This window comes from Lissotriton helveticus, chromosome 6 (genome assembly GCF_964261635.1).
Source record: "Lissotriton helveticus chromosome 6, aLisHel1.1, whole genome shotgun sequence".
Classification (NCBI taxonomy): domain Eukaryota; kingdom Metazoa; phylum Chordata; class Amphibia; order Caudata; family Salamandridae; genus Lissotriton; species Lissotriton helveticus.
This window is the reverse complement of record NC_136067.1, coordinates 8,665,409-8,689,716: the sequence shown is the minus strand read 5'-3', so window position 1 is coordinate 8,689,716 and position 24,308 is coordinate 8,665,409. Positions and strand designations below refer to the sequence as shown.

Below are 24,308 nucleotides of genomic sequence, written 5' to 3'. Positions count from 1 at the left end.
AGGTAACACCTCTCTTCAGCCCGGCTAGCTTGACTCCAAGTGGTGTGGAGTGCCTGGGACCCACGTCTGGGCATCCCCAGCGCACTTAGGGCGGCAATTGCAAAAACAACAAGTGATGGACTGAATGTGGATCAATGTCACACACTCCCCCAGTCAAAAGATCTGGGCCCAAATCCATCGTTTTTTTGCACTCCACACCACCCTGGGTTAGACAATGGCGATATGCAAATCAGCTCTGACCCTGTTGCCCCATGGGAACAGTCCAGTCCGAACTACAAAAGCCATGTCCTTCCCAGAACGGAATCAAGCATCCGAGGACCGGACCGGTTTCGAGGTAACACCTCTCTTCAGCCCGGCTAGCTTGACTCCAAGTGGTGTGGAGTGCCTGGGACCCACGTCTGGGCATCCCCAGCGCACTTAGGGCGGCAATTGCAAAAACAACAAGTGATGGACTGAATGTGGATCAATGTCACACACTCCCCCAGTCAAAAGATCTGGGCCCAAATCCATCGTTTTTTTGCACTCCACACCACCCTGGGTTAGACAATGGCGATATGCAAATCAGCTCTGACCCTGTTGCCCCATGGGAACAGTCCAGTCCGAACTACAAAAGCCATGTCCTTCCCAGAACGGAATCAAGCATCCGAGGACCGGACCGGTTTCGAGGTAACACCTCTCTTCAGCCCGGCTAGCTTGACTCCAAGTGGTGTGGAGTGCCTGGGACCCACGTCTGGGCATCCCCAGCGCACTTAGGGCGGCAATTGCAAAAACAACAAGTGATGGACTGAATGTGGATCAATGTCACACACTCCCCCAGTCAAAAGATCTGGGCCCAAATCCATCGTTTTTTTGCACTCCACACCACCCTGGGTTAGACAATGGCGATATGCAAATCAGCTCTGACCCTGTTGCCCCATGGGAACAGTCCAGTCCGAACTACAAAAGCCATGTCCTTCCCAGAACGGAATCAAGCATCCGAGGACCGGACCGGTTTCGAGGTAACACCTCTCTTCAGCCCGGCTAGCTTGACTCCAAGTGGTGTGGAGTGCCTGGGACCCACGTCTGGGCATCCCCAGCGCACTTAGGGCGGCAATTGCAAAAACAACAAGTGATGGACTGAATGTGGATCAATGTCACACACTCCCCCAGTCAAAAGATCTGGGCCCAAATCCATCGTTTTTTTGCACTCCACACCACCCTGGGTTAGACAATGGCGATATGCAAATCAGCTCTGACCCTGTTGCCCCATGGGAACAGTCCAGTCCGAACTACAAAAGCCATGTCCTTCCCAGAACGGAATCAAGCATCCGAGGACCGGACCGGTTTCGAGGTAACACCTCTCTTCAGCCCGGCTAGCTTGACTCCAAGTGGTGTGGAGTGCCTGGGACCCACGTCTGGGCATCCCCAGCGCACTTAGGGCGGCAATTGCAAAAACAACAAGTGATGGACTGAATGTGGATCAATGTCACACACTCCCCCAGTCAAAAGATCTGGGCCCAAATCCATCGTTTTTTTGCACTCCACACCACCCTGGGTTAGACAATGGCGATATGCAAATCAGCTCTGACCCTGTTGCCCCATGGGAACAGTCCAGTCCGAACTACAAAAGCCATGTCCTTCCCAGAACGGAATCAAGCATCCGAGGACCGGACCGGTTTCGAGGTAACACCTCTCTTCAGCCCGGCTAGCTTGACTCCAAGTGGTGTGGAGTGCCTGGGACCCACGTCTGGGCATCCCCAGCGCACTTAGGGCGGCAATTGCAAAAACAACAAGTGATGGACTGAATGTGGATCAATGTCACACACTCCCCCAGTCAAAAGATCTGGGCCCAAATCCATCGTTTTTTTGCACTCCACACCACCCTGGGTTAGACAATGGCGATATGCAAATCAGCTCTGACCCTGTTGCCCCATGGGAACAGTCCAGTCCGAACTACAAAAGCCATGTCCTTCCCAGAACGGAATCAAGCATCCGAGGACCGGACCGGTTTCGAGGTAACACCTCTCTTCAGCCCGGCTAGCTTGACTCCAAGTGGTGTGGAGTGCCTGGGACCCACGTCTGGGCATCCCCAGCGCACTTAGGGCGGCAATTGCAAAAACAACAAGTGATGGACTGAATGTGGATCAATGTCACACACTCCCCCAGTCAAAAGATCTGGGCCCAAATCCATCGTTTTTTTGCACTCCACACCACCCTGGGTTAGACAATGGCGATATGCAAATCAGCTCTGACCCTGTTGCCCTAAGTGCGCTGGGGATGCCCAGACGTGGGTCCCAGGCACTCCACACCACTTGGAGTCAAGCTAGCCGGGCTGAAGAGAGGTGTTACCTCGAAACCGGTCCGGTCCTCGGATGCTTGATTCCGGTCTGGGAAAGATATGGCTGTTGTAGTTCGGACTGGACTGTTCCCATGGGGCAACAGGGTCAGAGCTGATTTGCATAAAGCCATTATCTGACCCAGGGTGGTGTGGAGTGCAAAAAAACGATGGATTTGGGCCCAGATCTTTTGACTGGGGGAGTGTGTGACATTGATCCACATTCAGTCCATCACTTGTTGTTTTTTGCAATTGCCGCCCTAAGTGCGCTGGGGATGCCCAGACGTGGGTCCCAGGCACTCCACACCACTTGGAGTCAAGCTAGCCGGGCTGAAGAGAGGTGTTACCTCGAAACCGGTCCGGTCCTCGGATGCTTGATTCCGGTCTGGGAAAGATATGGCTGTTGTAGTTCGGACTGGACTGTTCCCATGGGGCAACAGGGTCAGAGCTGATTTGCATAAAGCCATTATCTGACCCAGGCTGGTGTGGAGTGCAAAAAAACGATGGATTTGGGCCCAGATCTTTTGACTGGGGGAGTGTGTGACATTGATCCACATTCAGTCCATCACTTGTTGTTTTTTGCAATTGCCGCCCTAAGTGCGCTGGGGATGCCCAGACGTGGGTCCCAGGCACTCCACACCACTTGGAGTCAAGCTAGCCGGGCTGAAGAGAGGTGTTACCTCGAAACCGGTCCGGTCCTCGGATGCTTGATTCCGGTCTGGGAAAGATATGGCTGTTGTAGTTCGGACTGGACTGTTCCCATGGGGCAACAGGGTCAGAGCTGATTTGCATAAAGCCATTATCTGACCCAGGGTGGTGTGGAGTGCAAAAAAACGATGGATTTGGGCCCAGATCTTTTGACTGGGGGAGTGTGTGACATTGATCCACATTCAGTCCATCACTTGTTGTTTTTTGCAATTGCCGCCCTAAGTGCGCTGGGGATGCCCAGACGTGGGTCCCAGGCACTCCACACCACTTGGAGTCAAGCTAGCCGGGCTGAAGAGAGGTGTTACCTCGAAACCGGTCCGGTCCTCGGATGCTTGATTCCGGTCTGGGAAAGATATGGCTGTTGTAGTTCGGACTGGACTGTTCCCATGGGGCAACAGGGTCAGAGCTGATTTGCATAAAGCCATTATCTGACCCAGGGTGGTGTGGAGTGCAAAAAAACGATGGATTTGGGCCCAGATCTTTTGACTGGGGGAGTGTGTGACATTGATCCACATTCAGTCCATCACTTGTTGTTTTTTGCAATTGCCGCCCTAAGTGCGCTGGGGATGCCCAGACGTGGGTCCCAGGCACTCCACACCACTTGGAGTCAAGCTAGCCGGGCTGAAGAGAGGTGTTACCTCGAAACCGGTCCGGTCCTCGGATGCTTGATTCCGGTCTGGGAAAGATATGGCTGTTGTAGTTCGGACTGGACTGTTCCCATGGGGCAACAGGGTCAGAGCTGATTTGCATAAAGCCATTATCTGACCCAGGGTGGTGTGGAGTGCAAAAAAACGATGGATTTGGGCCCAGATCTTTTGACTGGGGGAGTGTGTGACATTGATCCACATTCAGTCCATCACTTGTTGTTTTTTGCAATTGCCGCCCTAAGTGCGCTGGGGATGCCCAGACGTGGGTCCCAGGCACTCCACACCACTTGGAGTCAAGCTAGCCGGGCTGAAGAGAGGTGTTACCTCGAAACCGGTCCGGTCCTCGGATGCTTGATTCCGGTCTGGGAAAGATATGGCTGTTGTAGTTCGGACTGGACTGTTCCCATGGGGCAACAGGGTCAGAGCTGATTTGCATAAAGCCATTATCTGACCCAGGGTGGTGTGGAGTGCAAAAAAACGATGGATTTGGGCCCAGATCTTTTGACTGGGGGAGTGTGTGACATTGATCCACATTCAGTCCATCACTTGTTGTTTTTTGCAATTGCCGCCCTAAGTGCGCTGGGGATGCCCAGACGTGGGTCCCAGGCACTCCACACCACTTGGAGTCAAGCTAGCCGGGCTGAAGAGAGGTGTTACCTCGAAACCGGTCCGGTCCTCGGATGCTTGATTCCGGTCTGGGAAAGATATGGCTGTTGTAGTTCGGACTGGACTGTTCCCATGGGGCAACAGGGTCAGAGCTGATTTGCATAAAGCCATTATCTGACCCAGGGTGGTGTGGAGTGCAAAAAAACGATGGATTTGGGCCCAGATCTTTTGACTGGGGGAGTGTGTGACATTGATCCACATTCAGTCCATCACTTGTTGTTTTTTGCAATTGCCGCCCTAAGTGCGCTGGGGATGCCCAGACGTGGGTCCCAGGCACTCCACACCACTTGGAGTCAAGCTAGCCGGGCTGAAGAGAGGTGTTACCTCGAAACCGGTCCGGTCCTCGGATGCTTGATTCCGGTCTGGGAAAGATATGGCTGTTGTAGTTCGGACTGGACTGTTCCCATGGGGCAACAGGGTCAGAGCTGATTTGCATAAAGCCATTATCTGACCCAGGGTGGTGTGGAGTGCAAAAAAACGATGGATTTGGGCCCAGATCTTTTGACTGGGGGAGTGTGTGACATTGATCCACATTCAGTCCATCACTTGTTGTTTTTTGCAATTGCCGCCCTAAGTGCGCTGGGGATGCCCAGACGTGGGTCCCAGGCACTCCACACCACTTGGAGTCAAGCTAGCCGGGCTGAAGAGAGGTGTTACCTCGAAACCGGTCCGGTCCTCGGATGCTTGATTCCGGTCTGGGAAAGATATGGCTGTTGTAGTTCGGACTGGACTGTTCCCATGGGGCAACAGGGTCAGAGCTGATTTGCATAAAGCCATTATCTGACCCAGGGTGGTGTGGAGTGCAAAAAAACGATGGATTTGGGCCCAGATCTTTTGACTGGGGGAGTGTGTGACATTGATCCACATTCAGTCCATCACTTGTTGTTTTTTGCAATTGCCGCCCTAAGTGCGCTGGGGTTGCCCAGACGTGGGTCCCAGGCACTCCACACCACTTGGAGTCAAGCTAGCCGGGCTGAAGAGAGGTGTTACCTCGAAACCGGTCCGGTCCTCGGATGCTTGATTCCGGTCTGGGAAAGATATGGCTGTTGTAGTTCGGACTGGACTGTTCCCATGGGGCAACAGGGTCAGAGCTGATTTGCATAAAGCCATTATCTGACCCAGGGTGGTGTGGAGTGCAAAAAAACGATGGATTTGGGCCCAGATCTTTTGACTGGGGGAGTGTGTGACATTGATCCACATTCAGTCCATCACTTGTTGTTTTTTGCAATTGCCGCCCTAAGTGCGCTGGGGATGCCCAGACGTGGGTCCCAGGCACTCCACACCACTTGGAGTCAAGCTAGCCGGGCTGAAGAGAGGTGTTACCTCGAAACCGGTCCGGTCCTCGGATGCTTGATTCCGGTCTGGGAAAGATATGGCTGTTGTAGTTCGGACTGGACTGTTCCCATGGGGCAACAGGGTCAGAGCTGATTTGCATAAAGCCATTATCTGACCCAGGGTGGTGTGGAGTGCAAAAAAACGATGGATTTGGGCCCAGATCTTTTGACTGGGGGAGTGTGTGACATTGATCCACATTCAGTCCATCACTTGTTGTTTTTTGCAATTGCCGCCCTAAGTGCGCTGGGGATGCCCAGACGTGGGTCCCAGGCACTCCACACCACTTGGAGTCAAGCTAGCCGGGCTGAAGAGAGGTGTTACCTCGAAACCGGTCCGGTCCTCGGATGCTTGATTCCGGTCTGGGAAAGATATGGCTGTTGTAGTTCGGACTGGACTGTTCCCATGGGGCAACAGGGTCAGAGCTGATTTGCATAAAGCCATTATCTGACCCAGGGTGGTGTGGAGTGCAAAAAAACGATGGATTTGGGCCCAGATCTTTTGACTGGGGGAGTGTGTGACATTGATCCACATTCAGTCCATCACTTGTTGTTTTTTGCAATTGCCGCCCTAAGTGCGCTGGGGATGCCCAGACGTGGGTCCCAGGCACTCCACACCACTTGGAGTCAAGCTAGCCGGGCTGAAGAGAGGTGTTACCTCGAAACCGGTCCGGTCCTCGGATGCTTGATTCCGGTCTGGGAAAGATATGGCTGTTGTAGTTCGGACTGGACTGTTCCCATGGGGCAACAGGGTCAGAGCTGATTTGCATAAAGCCATTATCTGACCCAGGGTGGTGTGGAGTGCAAAAAAACGATGGATTTGGGCCCAGATCTTTTGACTGGGGGAGTGTGTGACATTGATCCACATTCAGTCCATCACTTGTTGTTTTTTGTAAATACTTTATAACATCTGGTTGCCAGGCTAGTCCTGAATCACCAAGGATTTCTTTGGTAGTGTGTACATTAAGTGGTTTGACTTCGGACTGGTCCTTATTTAATTTATAACCGGACAACGCAGAGTATTTGCTGATTGAGGACATAAGGCCCTTAATTGATACAGTTGGATTTTCTGTGGCGATTAAGATGTCGTCGGCATATGCCGCTAGTTTTACCCGGGTGTTTCCGAAGGCTACACCTGTGATGTCCTCGTTGGTTTTTATGTCGGTTAGAAGGGGTTCAAGCGCCAGTAGGAACAGTGCTGGTGAAAGTGGGCAACCTTGTCTGGTGCCCTGGAACAGGCGGAACGGGCTGGAGAGCGTCCCATTAATTGCTGTACGGGCAGAGGGGGAGGAGTATAAGGCCATCACCATTTTAATGAATGAGTTACCCAGGTTGAATGAGCCCATACATTGTTGAAGGAAGGGCCATGAGACTTTGTCAAATGCTTTCTCAGCATCAAGGGTTATTGCAATCATCGGCGTTTTGCAGGATTTCGCTTTCTCAAATTCGTGACATAGGACCCTAGTGTTGTCATTCGACATCCTGTTTTTCAAAAAACCCACTTGTGACGGACTTATCAATTTGGGTAGCACGGAGTTCAATCTAGTAGCTAAGATCTTGGCATAGATCTTGCAGTCAATATTAATTAGCGAAATGGGGCGGTAGTTTTTGGTCTAGAGGGGGTCCTTCCCTTCCTTGGGAATAACAATTATTGTGGCTTCTCTCATCGAGGGAGAAATGCTCCCGCTAGAGGCAAAAGAGTTGAACACAGTTTGGAGTATTGGTGAAAGTTGGCTGTCAAAGGCTTTGTAGAAGGATGCCGAGAATCCGTCAGGACCTGGGGCTTTATTGTTTTTGAGTGATTTGATGGCCGTCGATATATCTGTAACAGTGATGGAGGACCCTAGATGTGCTTTGTCAGCCTCCGAAAGTTTGGGGAGGTCGAGGGCCTCCAGGTAGTCCGAGCATGCTTTTAAGTCCAGAGATTTATTGTTCCTATACAGCTCCTCGTAAAATGCTTTAAAGGTATCAAGAATCTTGGATTGATTAGTGTGTGTGTTATTTGCGGGGTCCTTTATTGAGGAAATGGTTGCTAGCTTCTGTTTGTGTTTAAGATAGGAGGCTAGTAGCTTCCCGGCTTTGTTTCCCTCACATAGTTTTAAGGCTTTGAAGCGGTTAATCCACACCCCTGCTCTTTTACTTGTGATGGAATTATACTCGTATTTCTTTTTTATGAGTTGTTCAAGGGGATTTGGGTCTTGGGGGTTGGTTTTGTGTAAGGCTTCTAATGATCTGATCTCCCCCTCTAGTAGCTCCAATTCCTTGTTTATCGCTTTGTTGGCTTTGGCTCTTATGTTGATAATAACTCCACGGATCGTGGGTTTAAGTGCGTCCCAGAGGGTGTTTGGGTCCGTGTCAGGGATATTATTTAAGAGTAAGTACTCTTCGATGGCGTTAGCGATCAGGAGTTTGTCTTCAGGGTTGGTTAGAGTTTCATCATTGAATCTCCATCTTCTGGGCGGTCTAGTAGAACGGGAGCCTGCGAGTTTGGTGTGAATACAGGCATGGTCGGAAATTAGTTTAGGGGCGATGTCAGTCTCCTCGATTAGGTGTGCAAATGTGGAGGATATTAGGATAAAGTCAATGCGTGAGTAGGAGTTGTGAGGAATGGAGTAAAAGGTGTAGTCTCTTCCCTCAGGGTTTTGGAGACGCCACGAGTCTCTAAGGCAGTAACGTTCGCATAGACGCAGAAGGGCCTCATGTGAGCGTGTGAGCGTGAAGGGTGAAATGTGCATTTGGATTGCCTGTCTAGTAAGGGGTCTAGGGGGAGATTGAAGTCGCCACCCACAATCAAGAGGTCGTCCAGAGGGATATGTTCCATCGAGCGAGAAACTGAGTCCCAAAACTCGGGGACGTCTGAGTTGGGGCCGTAAATGTTCACTACATGTATGGGGTCTTCTTCCCTGCGTAGATGGGCCACCAAAACCCTCCCTTCCGCGTCGTGAGTGTGTGATATCAGTGTTATGTTCGCTTTCAATGTAATTAGACCCCCTTTCTTGTGTGGTGCCGGGGACGACAGTATATGGGAGGCCCAGTGAACGTTTAGAAATCTTGTATCCTCTTCCGATAGTTTAGATTCCTGCAGGAGGATAACATCCCCCTTAGTTTTGGTGATGTAATCAAGCACTTTCCTTCTTTTTACAGGGTGGTTAAGTCCCTTAACATTTAGCGACACAATCTTGAGGTCATCTGTTATGGATTTAGTGTTAGACATTGTCAGGCAAGATTATCGCTAAATGCAGATCTGGCGGGGGGTAATGTAATGAGCCAGTTATCACTGTGAGAGTCAGAGTGTTATAGCGACAACAAGGGGACAGAATTATTGACATGGCTAGAGATAAGTCTGGCGTGCGCATGCTGTACCTGTAGGAAACAGACATAAAAAGGGACCAAAAATAACATAAGGTGATGTATAAAGCTCTAAAGTACTGACATACTACAACTGTAGAACGCTCTCTCTTTTTCCCAGTGCCCATGCAAAACCTCCCTTCCCCCCCTCCCTGCCTCCCCCCCAAATACGTACGTAGGGAGTACGACGGCAGTACCCAGCTAGGCAAAACAGGAGATATTAATCATTAACAAAACTTCGCTCGGTATTTCCCATGTTGGATCGAATGTGGGTTAAAATGTCAAGCTTAAGTGTGACCGCGGGTGCAAATTCCCTCGGTAGGTAACAATAACAATACAACAACAGACCATGAGCAGCTGGTAGCATTGCGCCTACAGACATAGTAAACAATCCAGCTGAACATTGTGCCAACTACTAAAACTGTTATACTGGCATTAAGTTTCCCTTAGCTATGGCAAAATTAAGTGCCTAGAGACATATAATAATGCAATGAAACCAGGTGTAACTATTTGCGTTGGTTATTAGAAAAGCTGTAAATAGGGGTAGAGCCAACTAGCTATTGTGACCATAGCTTCCACTACCTTGTATTGCGGAGGACAACAGCTATCAACATTGACAACACTGACCATATGCATGACAGCGATGGAACGCTAGCGTGTAGTATGACAAATTCTTGGTAATGTGAGTGGTCGGCTAGCAACAATAGAGACTAGAGGAAGGCAATTACGACGTAGCCTTAAATTCACAGTGGTGCGACCTGGAGAGGACAAAGAGACGGTTGACCTGCTCCTCGACGGTATAGTCATGTGGTTTTCCTTGTATTGGATGGGGCATTTGATTGGTCCATTTCTTGAGGTGGGCCATTTTTCAGGTAGTCTTTCAAATCCCTCGGGTCAGTGAAGAACTTCGGTTGGCCATTTAAAATGACTTTGAATTTGGCGGGTCCTGCAAAGGAGCAAGTTATGTTTTTGGATCTGAGTATGGTGCGGAGTTCGAGGAACCCCTTGCGAACTTCCACCGTGTCTTTAGAATAGTCTTGCGTAAAGACGATCTTGTGGCCTTCCCACATGATGGAGTGCGTATTGTAGGATTGTAGGATCATTTCGACATGCTGATATCGGAGTGGCTTACAGATCATTGGTCTGGGACCTCTCTCGCGGTTGGTAGTGAATGTGGGGATTCTGTGCGCTCGGTCTAGCTCCAGACCGTGTGGGAATTCAATTTTGGTGATCATGGGGATCCATGCTTCCAGGAAAGCCACGCAGGAGTCCGCATCTTTCTCCGCGTTTTCCGGTACTCCGAAAATTCTGACGTTCCCTCGCCTGTTGCGGTCCTCCAACTCAGCGTTTTGGCGTCTGAGGAAGTCAGTGGTGGATACAAGGCGTTGTATTCTAGTGGCCGACTGGCGTGAGAGGTCCTCTACATCGCTGATGCGTTGCTCCGCTGTTCCCAGTCCTGACTTTAGGTCATTGATATCAGCTCTAATAGCTGTTAACTCCAGCTGCATAGAGTCTGTGTTCGCTTTGGTAGATTTGGAAATTTCGGTGAGGTCTCCCAACTTTTTCAATATCATTTCCATTGTGGCCGCCATATCAGCTCTGTTTTTGATGGGGGAGTCGGAAATCTGTGGTTCAGGTTTCACCTTTTTCGGATTGTTCTTATCATCTCTGCCCGACACTATTAAAGTGAGACTGAGGAGAACCTTCTATTACCTCGTCCGGGATCTTGTCAGGTGTTATCGTCGGTAGGCTCAGATAGAAGGGTATATACAGGTTGCGTTTGCGTAGCAAGCAAGGACCCTCAAGGAGATTCACTCGGAACCAGGCGGGCAGGCGGGCACGAATAATCCGGTGTCCCCCTCAGTGTTGGTTATCTGGTTGACCCTGTGTCTGTAGTTAAGCTGTCTCCTAAACCAAGGCCTGTCAGCTTGATAGTGTTGTAATCGTTAATAGGGATTTAGGAGGGCAAGCCCAAGGCAGAGTCAGAGTCAGGGTGAGGGTACTGGCTAAGGGCACCCTGTCAGAATGTCTCTAGGTCGTGGTCCTCAGAGGTTGAAGAGAGCCTCACAAATAGCAGGCAGGGGGCCTTCCTCTTGATGGTAGGGGAGAACCGCTTTCCCCAAACAGGTGGTTAGTGGTTATTTAGTTGGAATTACAGTCGGCTCGTTTTTCGGTGATGGCCGCCATCTTAGGGTCAGGCAAGACGGGCCGAAATCAGCCTTGAAGTGCTGTTTCTCGTTGTCGACAGCGCCTCTTACCGGCATGTGGGGGGTTCCAGCGTTGCGATAGCATCCCCGGTGGTGATGGTTGAGGTCCGTTGCTGCACTGCTGTAGATCTCGAGGTGGCAGTCAGGCACCGCCGATGAGACGCGGCGTCACCATTTTGAGGGACTCGGATGTCGGCGCGTGGGCGCTCTACAGGATACCAAAAGTCCTCGTGTGGTGCGCTAAAAGCGATGATCAGGGCACTGGTGGGCTCCGCGAGGCATGAGGCATCGGGTTCTTCGTTTCTCCCTCCGTTCAGGTCGGTGGGTCGGCAGGGAACCGACGAGGTCGCTCTCCCGAGTTGCGGAGCTCGAGGTTAGGCGGCCATTCACACTGCCGTCCAAGCCAAGGAATTTTTGATTGTAGTCTTCGAGCCAGACGAGCGCAACAGATCCAAAGTATTAATCAAACTCCTCCCGTGGCAAAGGAGTGCTGGCAGAATAGGGTTGTGAATAAAAATCGAGAAAACTGGATTGTATATCCTCCGGGGGGGTGGTCCTATCCGGACTGCTATCACTGAGGGCCGTTATATAGGAGGCAGCTCGCGGTGGGCGAAGAAGATTAGCAAGAGTACGTCTCGGGCGGTCCCCCTCTCCGAAGCGGCACGCCCGACCCTCTCTGCCCAGAAAAGACAATTCACGACCAGCTTCGTCCGAGAATTTGGTATGCTTTTGGTGTAGCAGCGCCAACGTCTCAGGGCTAGGGCGCATCGCCTGGGCGACATCCAGGTCCTTAATTTCCTCCTCGTGCTTGGCCAGTGAGGAGCGAATAGAGCAGGGGATGCCTGCCTGTTTCGAAATACATTCCCCCCAAATTACGGCCTTGAACCCTTCCCGTAAGGTGGAAGCGGAATCAACGGAACCCGTGTTTAAATCGAAATAGTTGGTGATCACAGTATGGATGTCAGCACAAAACGCAGAGGCATTGGGAGGAAGGCGCCAGGTAAAGGCTTGTCGCAGGGAATGAGGAGGCCTGAGACGGATCTGGACCAGCGCATGATCGGAGAAGGTGCGATCCAGGGCAGCCGAAAGAGTGACATCAAAATCCCCACCCCAAACCACCGCAGCTGAGCCGCATCAGGAGATGAGGTGCCATACATGATTAAAAAATTCCGGGTCATCGGAGTTGGGACCGTAGACTGCAGCAATCGTGAAAGACTGTGCCAGCAGTAAACCTTGGAGGATCACATACCTGCCCTCCGGATCGAGGAGAACCTGAGCGGTTTGCCAAGGAAGGCCCCGGCGCAGCAGAATTGAGATGCCCCTGGCATACGACGAGTATGTTGAAGAGTGGGATTCCCCCCAATAGCGAGATTGAAGTCTGGAGACGGATCCGGGCCACAGATGCGTCTCCTGTAAGAGACCGATATCTACTTTGTGTCGCTTTAGGAGTGAGTGTATCAGTCGGGCCTTGCGGTGATCATTCAATCCCCGGACATTCCAAGTCCAGCAGACGATGTCCGCCATTAGGGGGCGGTTCAGGGTGCAGCACCTCGCAGCGCGGACGGCAAGCTACAGAGACTCGCACAGCGCACATATGGAGCAAGGGAGTCAGAGGGCGGCAGGATACTGCGTGGGTAGGGAGCAGCGCAAGCAAATAGGAACAGCTCATGATGGATGTCCACAAACAGGGCAATGCGGGAGAGGCGCGCAAGCGTCTGACTGGCAGGTGTGGCTCTGAGGGCGGAGCGCACCGACAGGTAGTGAAGGAGCCCCATAAACCAGTGCACAGGGGGACACAGCATAGTAGGGGAAGGAGGAACCATTGGAGCAACATGTTGACCTGTAATACATAACCAATGGGTGTAAACCGAGCAGATTGAAGATCAAAATGCTGTGTAAAAGTTAAACGAGACCGATTGCGGACTGAAATCGGCTTGCAATGAAGCTATGCAGAAAACACAATGCAGTGTCAATAACCATACATGTAAAAGCAAAAACAATCAACCATACAGTGGCGAAATAAAACCACAACACCAGTAGAGGAGTAAGAAACCCCCACAGTAACCCACACCCACCCCAACCCCACCTCGAACCCCCCAACTAGGCTGAGAAAACCACCCACCCCACCCAAGGGACCCAAAATTTGGAAAGGATAACACAGCAGGAACAAGGGGAATCATCCCGGTGGGGGCATGGCGGGGCTCAGCACACACCCCTGCAAAATAGCAGGGTGGCCAAGCTTGAGTTAGGAGGCAGCATCCAAACCAGACATCATAATAGACATAGCACTATTGTCCGCACAGTCAGTCGTTGTCGCTCAACCGGCCATCGTTCTCAAGGAGAGACTTGGAAGGGGAGGAACGGGCTTCCTTCTCCAGCCTCTTGGCGAATGCCAGTGCCTCCCTCGGGTCAGGGAATACAAGTGTCTTGGAGACCTGCTGAACTCTCAACTTCGCGGGGTAGGCCAGAGAGTAACTGACTTCATGTTTCTGGAGGATGCTTTTGGCCGGCAGGAACTCCCTCCTGGCAGCCTGAACAGTAAGTGTGTAGTCCGGATAGAAGGAGAGAGTATTGCCCTGGTGCTGAATGGTGCCCTTTTCACGTGCAGCTCGGAGGATGGCATCCCGGTCGGGCAAATTCAGGATCTTCGCCACGATGGGCCAGGGAGGCAGACCAGGGCCAGGGCGCGGGCCCAAGGGGTGGTGGGCTCGTTCGACGACTAAAAAATTGGATAAAACGTCCCCGAAAAGTTGAAGCCATGCAGTTAATAGTGAATGAGGCATGCACCATAATAGGGTTAGTTCTGTTTCATCATGTTGCAAAGGTTGATTTTTTTTCACAGTCGGTAGCACCTTTGAGCTCTCGTGGTCATGTGACTTCTAGCTGCTACTGCTTATGCACTATTGCTCTTTCATGAAGGGCTCAAGGGACGGGCAACATAAACCCAATGAAGTCCATCTCCGGGTCAGCCTCCATACTGCCCAGTGGTTTGTCAAGCCCCGTTCTCCACTCTCAAGACTTTCCTCCACCTCCTTTGCTGCCTGGCTGTCCTGCCTCTCTGATTTCCCATTCCACCCCCATAAAATGTCTCTCCTTCTGCCCATCGACCCACCTCCTGGCTTAGCACTAATCCACCCCACCATGTGCGCTAATTTTTTCTCTTTATTCCCTGCGCAGCTTTGTCCCTTTCCTTTCTGCGTGTTTCTCTTTTATCTGTACATCTGTTCTCTCGCAATGACCCAGTACTTTTCCTCCCCTCCCTTCTTGAACTACTTTGTTCTTTCCTCCTCTCTCTATTTTCTTTTATCGTATCTGCACTACCCTGTGGCCCTGCTGTTTACCACCCTTTTGAGTTCCACTCCTCTTTATTTCCCTCTCCTGTGTTTGAAGTCTTCTATAATCATCTCCCAGTCAATTCTGTGAAACTTTCCAACTACCAAGGACACTTTCACTAGCCTCATCAGAGAGGGAGGCACCATGTGTTGCCTCACTCAAGGGCCCGAGGGCCAGAATATGAGAAAGCACAGCGCCATTGGTGGTGTTAGGTACTTTATCAGAATCGGGCCCTGGTGTTCACACGACACCCTGAACAACAGTCTATTGTCTACAGTCCCACTCCCAGGATGAGTCTTCATGTGACTACATCTACCAGTGTGGGCCTGGTTGGTATAAAGAAGTCTTTACTTGCTGCATTTACAGTCAAACATTCTTATGCCGTATTGGTGAAAGGGTAGCTCCAGGTTATATCTCTCATGTTGGATTCCCCAGTCTGTCCTGGGGTTTTCTTCACTTTCCTTCATCTTGCATCAGTTTCTCCCGTTGGAGCATGAAAGGGGTCAAGCATGTCATCTGTGCAAAGCACCAAGGGTATTGTCTACATTTCACCAATAAACCTCAGGGAGTTTTGTTTCGATCCATTTTTATCTGCTGGTGTGATTACGGTGTTGCTTGTTAGACCATCTCTCAGGAATATCTAAGTTGAGCAGCGACGTTTCAGTCTTTTTGTTCTGGGGCTTCTTCAGGTTGTATCAAGGAGACTCGCCAGAGAGTATGTTGGTGCGCGTCTTTATTCTTCATCTTGGTGAATGCTCTTACCCTACTGTAAATTGGCTGAAGGAATGTTTACAGTATTGTATGCTCAGGCTTTCTTTAACTTGTTACTATCTCCAGGCATTATCTCGGAGATCGTCTCCTGTCTCAGGGGAAGGTCTGGCTGGAAAGTGCCGTCATCGATCAAATCAGCCGGTGCTTCCCAAATCGCTTCCCGCAGCACATGCTCAAGAACCTGATGGAGTCCGAAGAGCTGCAACAGGAGTTCCACCTCTTTCTTCTGCAGCAGCTGGACAAGAAGTTGCTGGATGAGGGGGACAAGGAGGATCTCAAAGAGGTGAGAGCTCGCAGGGGAATGTGCCTGAGTGTCTTGGTTCCAGGGTGAGTTCACAACACCAAATTGTTCTTTCAAGGCATGAATTTCGCCTCTTTGTTTCTGTAGACGATGGAGGATCAGCTGCAGGGAGCAGGTGAGGAACCAGAGGTGAAGGTGCTTGTTCTTTCGCCACGCTGCTGGACCATATCCCCGCTCTGTCTTATGGATGATCCCGCAAAATATCTTCCAGCATCCCTCAACAGTTACCTGATGAAATTTTCAGACTTTTATACAAAAGGTGAGTTATTTCACTTAGATCAATGTACGCCTCTCACATCAACAACATAAAAAGGAATTCACAGAGTATGTTTGGGAAAAATGAGTTACTTGATGTTAGAATATACCAGAACACTCCAGGGGAAAAGAGTTGTTGATGTCCTGCTCTTATGCTTCTTAAATCGGACGGCGTCAGCTGGTACTTCTACTCGAGTCGAAGTGGCACAGCGGTGTTTACGTGTGTCACCAGCTATTTTGCTGTTGGTTAAAGTCCACAGACAGCTGAGCTGAAATTGAGAGCCTCCTTAGAGTCGTAGAGCATTACTGTGCTGCACAATATATGATACCATTTCACAGTTTTGCTGAATTGGTATGGGGCTCTGTGGACATTGGTAGAAATTGCTCTACTGTGAACCATAATTGGGCATAAGGAAGCCCCAACTGATAACCTCAAATTATTAGTCTAGATGCCATGAAATTATTAGAAATATATTTTTCTCTGAACAAGGTGGTGTAAAATGATCTATTAACCCAGCGGGACATGCATCAACTTTTTTTATTCTGAGTTGACTGTATGTACAGCCTGCTTTTTAAATAATTGGAAATGTTAAAAATATTTATTGTCGCAGAACCTGGAGGAGACCGGAACTAGTCAAAGGTGTGGAAGAATGTGTGAATGATGCTTGTGTCGGAGAGGTTACAAGGTGTGAGAGAATGTGTGAATGATGCTTGTGTCGGAGAGGTTACAAGGTGTGGCAGAATGTGTGAATGATGCTTGTGTCAGAGGTTACAAGGTGTGAGAGAATGTGAGAATGATGCTTGTGTCAGAGGGGTCGCAAGGTGAGAGAGAATGTGTGAATGATGCTTGTGTCAGAGGTTACAAGGGGAGAGAGAATGTGAGAATGATGCTTGTGTCAGAGGGGTCGCGAGGTGTGGGAGAATGTGTGAATGATGCTTGTGTCAGAGGTTACAAGGTGTGGGAGAATGTGTGAATGATGCTTGTGTCAGGTTACAAGGTGTGAGAGAATGTGTGAATGATGCTTGTGTCGGAGAGGTTACAAGGTGTGAGAGAATGTGTGAATGATGCTTGTGTCAGAGGTTACAAGGTGTGGGAGAATGTGCGAATGATGCTTGTGTCGGAGAGGTTACAAAGTGTGGGAGAATGTGTGAATGATGCTTGTGTCGGAGGTTACAAGGTGTGGGAGAATGTGTGAATGATGCTTGTGTCAGAGGGGTCGCGAGGTGTGGGAGAATGTGTGAATGATGCTTGTGTCGGAGAGGTTACAAGGTGTGGGAGAATGTGTGAATGATGCTTGTGTCGGAGAGGTTACAAGGTGTGGCAGAATGTGTGAATGATGCTTGTGTCGGAGAGGTTACAAGGTGTGGCAGAATGTGTGAATGATGCTTGTGTCGGAGAGGTTACAAGGTGTGAGAGAATGTGTGAATGATGCTTGTGTCAGAGAGGTTACAAGGTGTGGGAGAATGTGTGAATGATGCTTGTGTCAGAGAGGTTACAAGGTGTGGGAGAATGTGTGAATGATGCTTGTGTCGGAGAGGTTACAAGGTGTGGGAGAATGTGTGAATGATGCTTGTGTCGGAGAGGTTACAAGGTGTGGGAGAATGTGTGAATGATGCTTGTGTCGGAGAGGTTACAAGGTGTGGCAGAATGTGTGAATGATGCTTGTGTCGGAGAGGTTACAAGGTGTGAGAGAATGTGTGAATGATGCTTGTGTCAGAGAGGTTACAAGGTGTGGGAGAATGTGTGAATGATGCTTGTGTCAGAGAGGTTACAAGGTGTGGGAGAATGTGTGAATGATGCTTGTGTCAGAGGTTACAAGGGGAGAGAGAATGTGAGAATGATGCTTGTGTCAGAGGGGTCGCGAGGTGTGGGAGAATGTGTGAATGATGCTTGTGTCAGAGGTTACAAGGTGTGAGAGAATGTGTGAATGATGCTTGTGTCGGAGAGGTCGCAAGGTGTGGGAGAATGTGTGAGTGATGCTTGTGTCAGAGAGGTTACAAGGTGTAGGAGAATGTGTGAATGATGCTTGTGTCGGAGAGGTTACAAGGTGTGAGAGAATGTGTGAATGATGCTTGTGTCAGAGGTTACAAGGTGTGGGAGAATGTGCGAATGATGCTTGTGTCAGAGAGGTTACAAGGTGTGGGAGAATGTGTGAATGATGCTTGTGTCAGAGGTTACAAGGTGTGAGAGAATGTGAGAATGATGCTTGTGTCGGAGAGGTTACAAGGTGTGAGAGAATGTGTGAATGATGCTTGTGTCGGAGAGGTTACAACGTGTGGGAGAATGTGTGAATGATGCTTGTGTCGGAGAGGTTACAAGGTGTGAGAGAATGTGTGAATGATGCTTGTGTCGGAGAGGTTACAAGGTGTGAGAGAATGTGTGAATGATGCTTGTGTCGGAGAGGTTACAAGGTGTGAGAGAATGTGTGAATGATGCTTGTGTCGGAGAGGTTACAAGGTGTGAGAGAATGTGTGAATGATGCTTGTGTCAGAGGTTACAAGGTGTGGGAGAATGTGCGAATGATGCTTGTGTCATGGAGGTTACAAGGTGTGAGAGAATGTGTGAATGATGCTTGTGTCAGAGGGGTCGCAAGGTGAGAGAGAATGTGTGAATGATGCTTGTGTCAGAGAGGTTACAAGGTGTGGGAGAATGTGTGAATGATGCTTGTGTCAGAGAGGTTACAAGGTGTGGGAGAATGTGTGAATGATGCTTGTGTCAGAGGTTACAAGGTGTGGGAGAATGTGTGAATGATGCTTGTGTCGGAGAGGTTACAAGGTGTGAGAGAATGTGTGAATGATGCTTGTGTCAGAGGTTACAAGGTGTGGGAGAATGTGCGAATGATGCTTGTGTCATGGAGGTTACAAGGTGTGAGAGAATGTGTGAATGATGCTTGTGTCAGAGGGGTCGCAAGGTGAGAGAGAATGTGTGAATGATGCTTGTGTCAGAGAGGTTACAAGGTGTGGGAGAATGTGTGAATGATGCTTGTGTCAGAGAGGTTACAAGGTGTGGGAGAATGTGTGAATGATGCTTGTGTCAGAGGTTACAAGGTGTGGGAGAATGTGTGAATGATGCTTGTGTCAGAGAGGTTACAAGGTGTGGGAGAATGTGAATGATGCTTGTGTCGGAGAGGTTACAAGGTGTGGGAGAATGTGTGAATGATGCTTGTGTCAGGTTACAAGGTGTGGGAGAATGTGTGAATGATACTTGTGTCAGAGAGGTTGTAAGGTGTGGGCGAATGTGTGAATGATGCTTGTGTCAGAGAGGTTGTAAGGTGTGGGAGAATGTGTGAATGATACTTGTGTCAGAGAGGTCGCAAGGTGTGGGAGAATGTGTGAATGATGCTTGTGTCAGAGAGGTTACAAGGTGTGGGAGAATGTGTGAATGATGCTTGTGTCAGAGAGGTTACAAGGTGTGGGAGAATGTGTGAATGATGCTTGTGTCAGAGAGGTTACAAGGTGTGAGAGAATGTGTGAATGATGCTTGTAGCAGAGAGGTTACAAGGTGTGAGAGAATGTGTGAATGATGCTTGTGTCAGAGGTTACAAGGTGTGGGAGAATGTGCGAATGATGCTTGTGTCGGAGAGGTTACAAGGTGTGAGAGAATGTGTGAATGATGCTTGTGTTGGAGAGGTTACAAGGTGTGGGAGAATGTGTGAATGATGCTTGTGTCGGAGAGGTTACAAGGTGTGGCAGAATGTGTGAATGATGCTTGTGTTGGAGAGGTTACAAGGTGTGAGAGAATGTGTGAATGATGCTTGTGTCGGAGAGGTTACAAGGTGTGAGAGAATGTGTGAATGATGCTTGTGTCAGAGGTTACAAGGTGTGGGAGAATGTGTGAATGATGCTTGTCAGAGGTTACAAGGTGTGGGAGAATGTGTGAATGATGCTTGTGTCATAGAGGTTACAAGGTGTGAGAGAATGTGTGAATGATGCTTGTGTCGGAGAGGTTACAAGGTGTGGGAGAATGTGTGAATGATGCTTGTGTCGGAGAGGTTACAAGGTGTGGCAGAATGTGTGAATGATGCTTGTGTCGGAGAGGTTACAAGGTGTGAGAGAATGTGTGAATGATGCTTGTGTCGGAGAGGTTACAAGGTGTGAGAGAATGTGTGAATGATGCTTGTGTTGGAGAGGTTACAAGGTGTGGGAGAATGTGTGAATGATGCTTGTGTCGGAGAGGTTACAAGGTGTGGCAGAATGTGTGAATGATGCTTGTGTCAGAGGTTACAAGGTGTGAGAGAATGTGTGAATGATGCTTGTGTTGGAGAGGTTACAAGGTGTGGGAGAATGTGTGAATGATGCTTGTGTCAGAGAGGTTACAAGGTGTGGGAGAATGTGTGAATGATGCTTGTGTCAGAGAGGTTACAAGGTGTGGGAGAATGTGTGAATGATGCTTGTGTCGGAGAGGTTACAAGGTGTGGGAGAATGTGAGAATGATGCTTGTGTCAGAGAGGTTACAAGGTGTGGGAGAATGTGTGAATGATGCTTGTGTCGGAGAGGTTACAAGGTGTGAGAGAATGTGTGAATGATGCTTGTGTCGGAGAGGTTACAAGGTGTGGCAGAATGTGTGAATGATGCTTGTGTCGGAGAGGTTACAAGGTGTGAGAGAATGTGTGAATGATGCTTGTGTTGGAGAGGTTACAAGGTGTGGGAGAATGTGTGAATGATGCTTGTGTCGGAGAGGTTACAAGGTGTGGCAGAATGTGTGAATGATGCTTGTGTCAGAGGTCCCAAGGTGTGGGAGAATGTGCGAATGATGCTTGTGTCGGAGAGGTTACAAGGTGTGGGAGAATGTGTGAATGATGCTTGTAGCAGAGAGGTTACAAGGTGTGTGACCGTCTGGACCTGTTCCAAAGCGGTCGCTCCCCCACGCTCCCTGACCTGACCTCCATCTAGCGCCCACAGCTGAAGCGCATTGCTGTTCTCGTTGCTGTGACTGGTATCGTAGCCTTTCTCTCATAGCGCTTTCACCCGTATATAGCGCCTAGCAACCTAGAATCGCTCTTTCTGCTCTCCTAGTAGCGCGATTTTGCTGAGACATTGAATTTGCGTGCTGGTACATTTGGTGATTTCTCTGTATTTATTGTACTGTTATTGCCTGTGCCCCTGTATCGCTTTCTCTTTTGACCTCCATTTTGGCGTTGTGCATTCCCCTGGCCCGCCTCTCCTCCCCGCTACCGCCTCCCAGCTGACCCTCCCACGCTCCGCCCCCCTTCTCTCTACATTTCAGACAGATGTCCCAACGCGCAGCGTCTACGCGCTGCGGCCGCGCCGAAGGTGCGCCAAAGGTAAGCCCGTCTACGCCCGTCCACGCCTGGACCGCGCCCAGCGCCAGACCCCCTGGTTCCCGTACCACCCACCCCTCCCGCATTACATACGACGCCTCCACCCTCTTAACACTAAACCCCGGCCGACTCCCCAACTGCGCCCAAGCCGCACCTGGACACACCCATGGACCCTTCACTTGCAACTCCTGCAAGTATGACGGCACCAAGACCAACTCCACATCCACAAACACCAAACAGAGATCTGACACCAACCACCTAAAATGCATCCTGCTCAACACCCGCTCGGTCCACAAACACGCCATCGACCTTTGGAATCTATTAGACACCATTTCTCCGGACGTCGCCTTCCTAACAGAAACTTGGATGAATGCCTCCTCAGCTCCAGACATCACCATAGCCATCCCGGAAGACTACAAGATCATCCGAAAAGACCGCACCAAGCAAACAGGAGGAGGCATCGCCATCGTCCATAAAAATTCCATCCGCATCTCAACCAGCTCAGACGTCAACCTCGCTAGCGCCGAACACCTTCACTTCCAGATCCACACTGATCCCAAGACCACACTCAGAGGCACACTCCTCTACAGACCACCAGGACCCCATGCACAGTTCTGTGAAGACATCACTGACTTCATCACCCCTCACGCCCTCCCCTCCGAGGACTACATTCTACTGGGAGACCTCAATTTTCACCTGGAAAAGAACAACGACAGCAACACCACCACTCTTCTGGACAATCTCGCCAACCTCGGACTCAAACAACTAGTTAACACCCCCACCCACTGCGCAGGACACACACTCGACCCTATCTTCACCTCCAGCAAGCACATCTCCTTCAGTCTCACCACAGCACTCCATTGGACGGACCACAGCTGCGTTCACTTCACCTAGAAAAAGACCACAATCCACAACCACCCTCAACCCACTCTGCGAAGAAACTGGAACAAAATCACCATCGATCAGATCTCCACATCGCTTCTTCAAAACCCCCCAGCCTATTCGTCGAACCCTAACCAAGCAGTCATCAACCTCACACAATGGCTAACTCACAGCGCCGACAACCTAGCCCCCTTGAAAAAACGTCAAATCAAACTAGGCAGCAAAAACGCCCCCTGGTTTAACGATGAGCTTAAGAAATCCAAGAAACTCTGTCGCTCCCTCGATAAGGCCTGGAAAAAAGACCCAAACACCAGCACCAGGGACGCCTTCAAAAACGCCACCCGCATACACCACCAACTGATCCGGACAGCCAAGAAAGCCGCATTCAAAGACCGACTAGACAACAACGCCCACAACAGCAAGGAATTATTCAACATCGTCAAAGAGTTTACCAACCCCATTGCCAACTCCAACGACATCACTCCCTCTCAATCCCTTTGCGACTCCTTAGCTTCGTTCTTCCACGACAAAATCGCAGACATCCACAACAGCTTCAACAACCAACCCGAAGACCAACCCACCCAACATTCTGCTGAACCTTCACCCCCCTTGAACATCCTTAATGACTGGAACCCAATCTCCACTGAGGACACCATCCGCCTGATGAACTCCATCCACTCAGGATCCCCCACAGACCCATGCCCTCACCACATCTTCAACCAAGCAGACTCCATCATAGCACCACACCTCCGAGATGTCATCAACTGCTCCCTCAACTCCGGCACCTTCCCGGAAAGCTGGAAACACGCCGAACTCAGCGCCCTTCTAAAAAAAACCTACAGCTGACCCCACCGAACTCAAAAACTACCGCCCCATCTCGCTCCTTCCATTCCCGGCCAAAGTCATCGAGAAAGCAATCAACAACCAGCTCGCCGCCTTCCTCGAAACCAACAATTCCCTCGACTCCTCACAGTCCGGCTTCCGAGCCAAACACAGCACTGAGACCGCACTCATCGCAGCAACAGACGACATTCGAACTCTACTGGACAATGGAGACACAGTCGCCCTCATCCTCCTCGACCTCTCCGCAGCCTTCGACACAGTCTGTCATAACACCCTGTTACATCGCCTCAGAAACATCGGAATCCAAGGAAAAGCACTGGAATGGATCACCTCGTTCCTTGCCGGAAGAACTCAGAGAGTCCGCCTCCCACCGTTCAAGTCAGAGGCCTCTGAAATCATCTGTGGCGTGCCACAAGGATCCTCACTCAGCCCCACCCTCTTCAACGTATACATGAGCCCCCTCGCGACCATCGCACGCCAACACAACCTCAACATCATCTCCTACGCTGACGACACTCAACTGATCCTCTCACTCACCAATGACCCTAACACCGCCAAAACCAACCTACATCAAGGAATGAAAGAAGTAGCAGAGTGGATGAAGCTCAGCCGTCTGAAACTGAATTCAGACAAAATAGAAGTCCTTATCTTAGGTACCTCCCCCTCCGCATGGGACGACTCTTGGTGGCCAGCGGCCCTTGGAAAAGCACCCATCCCGACGGACCACGCACGGAACCTGGGCGTCATCCTGGACTCCTCACTCTCGATGACCAGACAAGTCAACGCCGTTTCATCATCTTGCTTCAACATTCTTCGCATGCTCAAAAAAACATTTCGCTGGATCCCCACCGAAACTAGAAAAACGGTCACCCACGCACTGGTTACAAGCCGCCTGGACTACGGAAACACCCTATACGCCGGTACCACTGCAAAACTTCAGAAAAAACTCCAACGCATCCAGAACGCATCAGCCAGACTCATACTAGACATCCCGCGTAAAGATCACATTTCTAATCACCTGAAAGACCTCCATTGGCTCCCTGTCAATAAGAGGATAACATTCCGCCTCCTCACCCACGCACACAAAGCACTTTACGAACTTGGACCCGAATGTCTCAACACGCGAGTTTCCTTCTACACCCCCTCCCGCCAGCTACGCTCTTCCAACCAAGCCCTTGCTGCTGTTCCACGCATCAACAAAACCACCATGGGAGGAAGATCCTTCTCCTACTTGGCGGCTAAAACCTGGAATTCACTCCCCATTCACCTCCCCCTCACTCAAAACCACCTAGCATTCAGAAAGCAACTTAAAACCTGGATATTCCACAAGTAATTCCCCTCCCTCCTCAAGCGCCTTGAGACCCTCCGGGTATGTAGCGCGCTATACAAATTACTTGACTTGACTTGACTTGACTTGTGA

General features: G+C 50.2%; 1 protein-coding gene across 1 annotated transcript in view; it reads left to right on the top strand.

Moving 5' to 3' along the window:
* LOC144762121 (cullin-9-like) overlaps nt 1-24,308 on the top strand; it is a 343,786-nt gene that overhangs the window by 265,533 nt on the left and 53,945 nt on the right. Inside the window, exons 26-27 of the mRNA XM_078647249.1 lie at nt 15,392-15,608; nt 15,714-15,885. Coding sequence (XP_078503375.1) covers nt 15,392-15,608; nt 15,714-15,885 — 389 coding nt within the window. The remainder of the gene's footprint in view (nt 1-15,391; nt 15,609-15,713; nt 15,886-24,308) is intronic.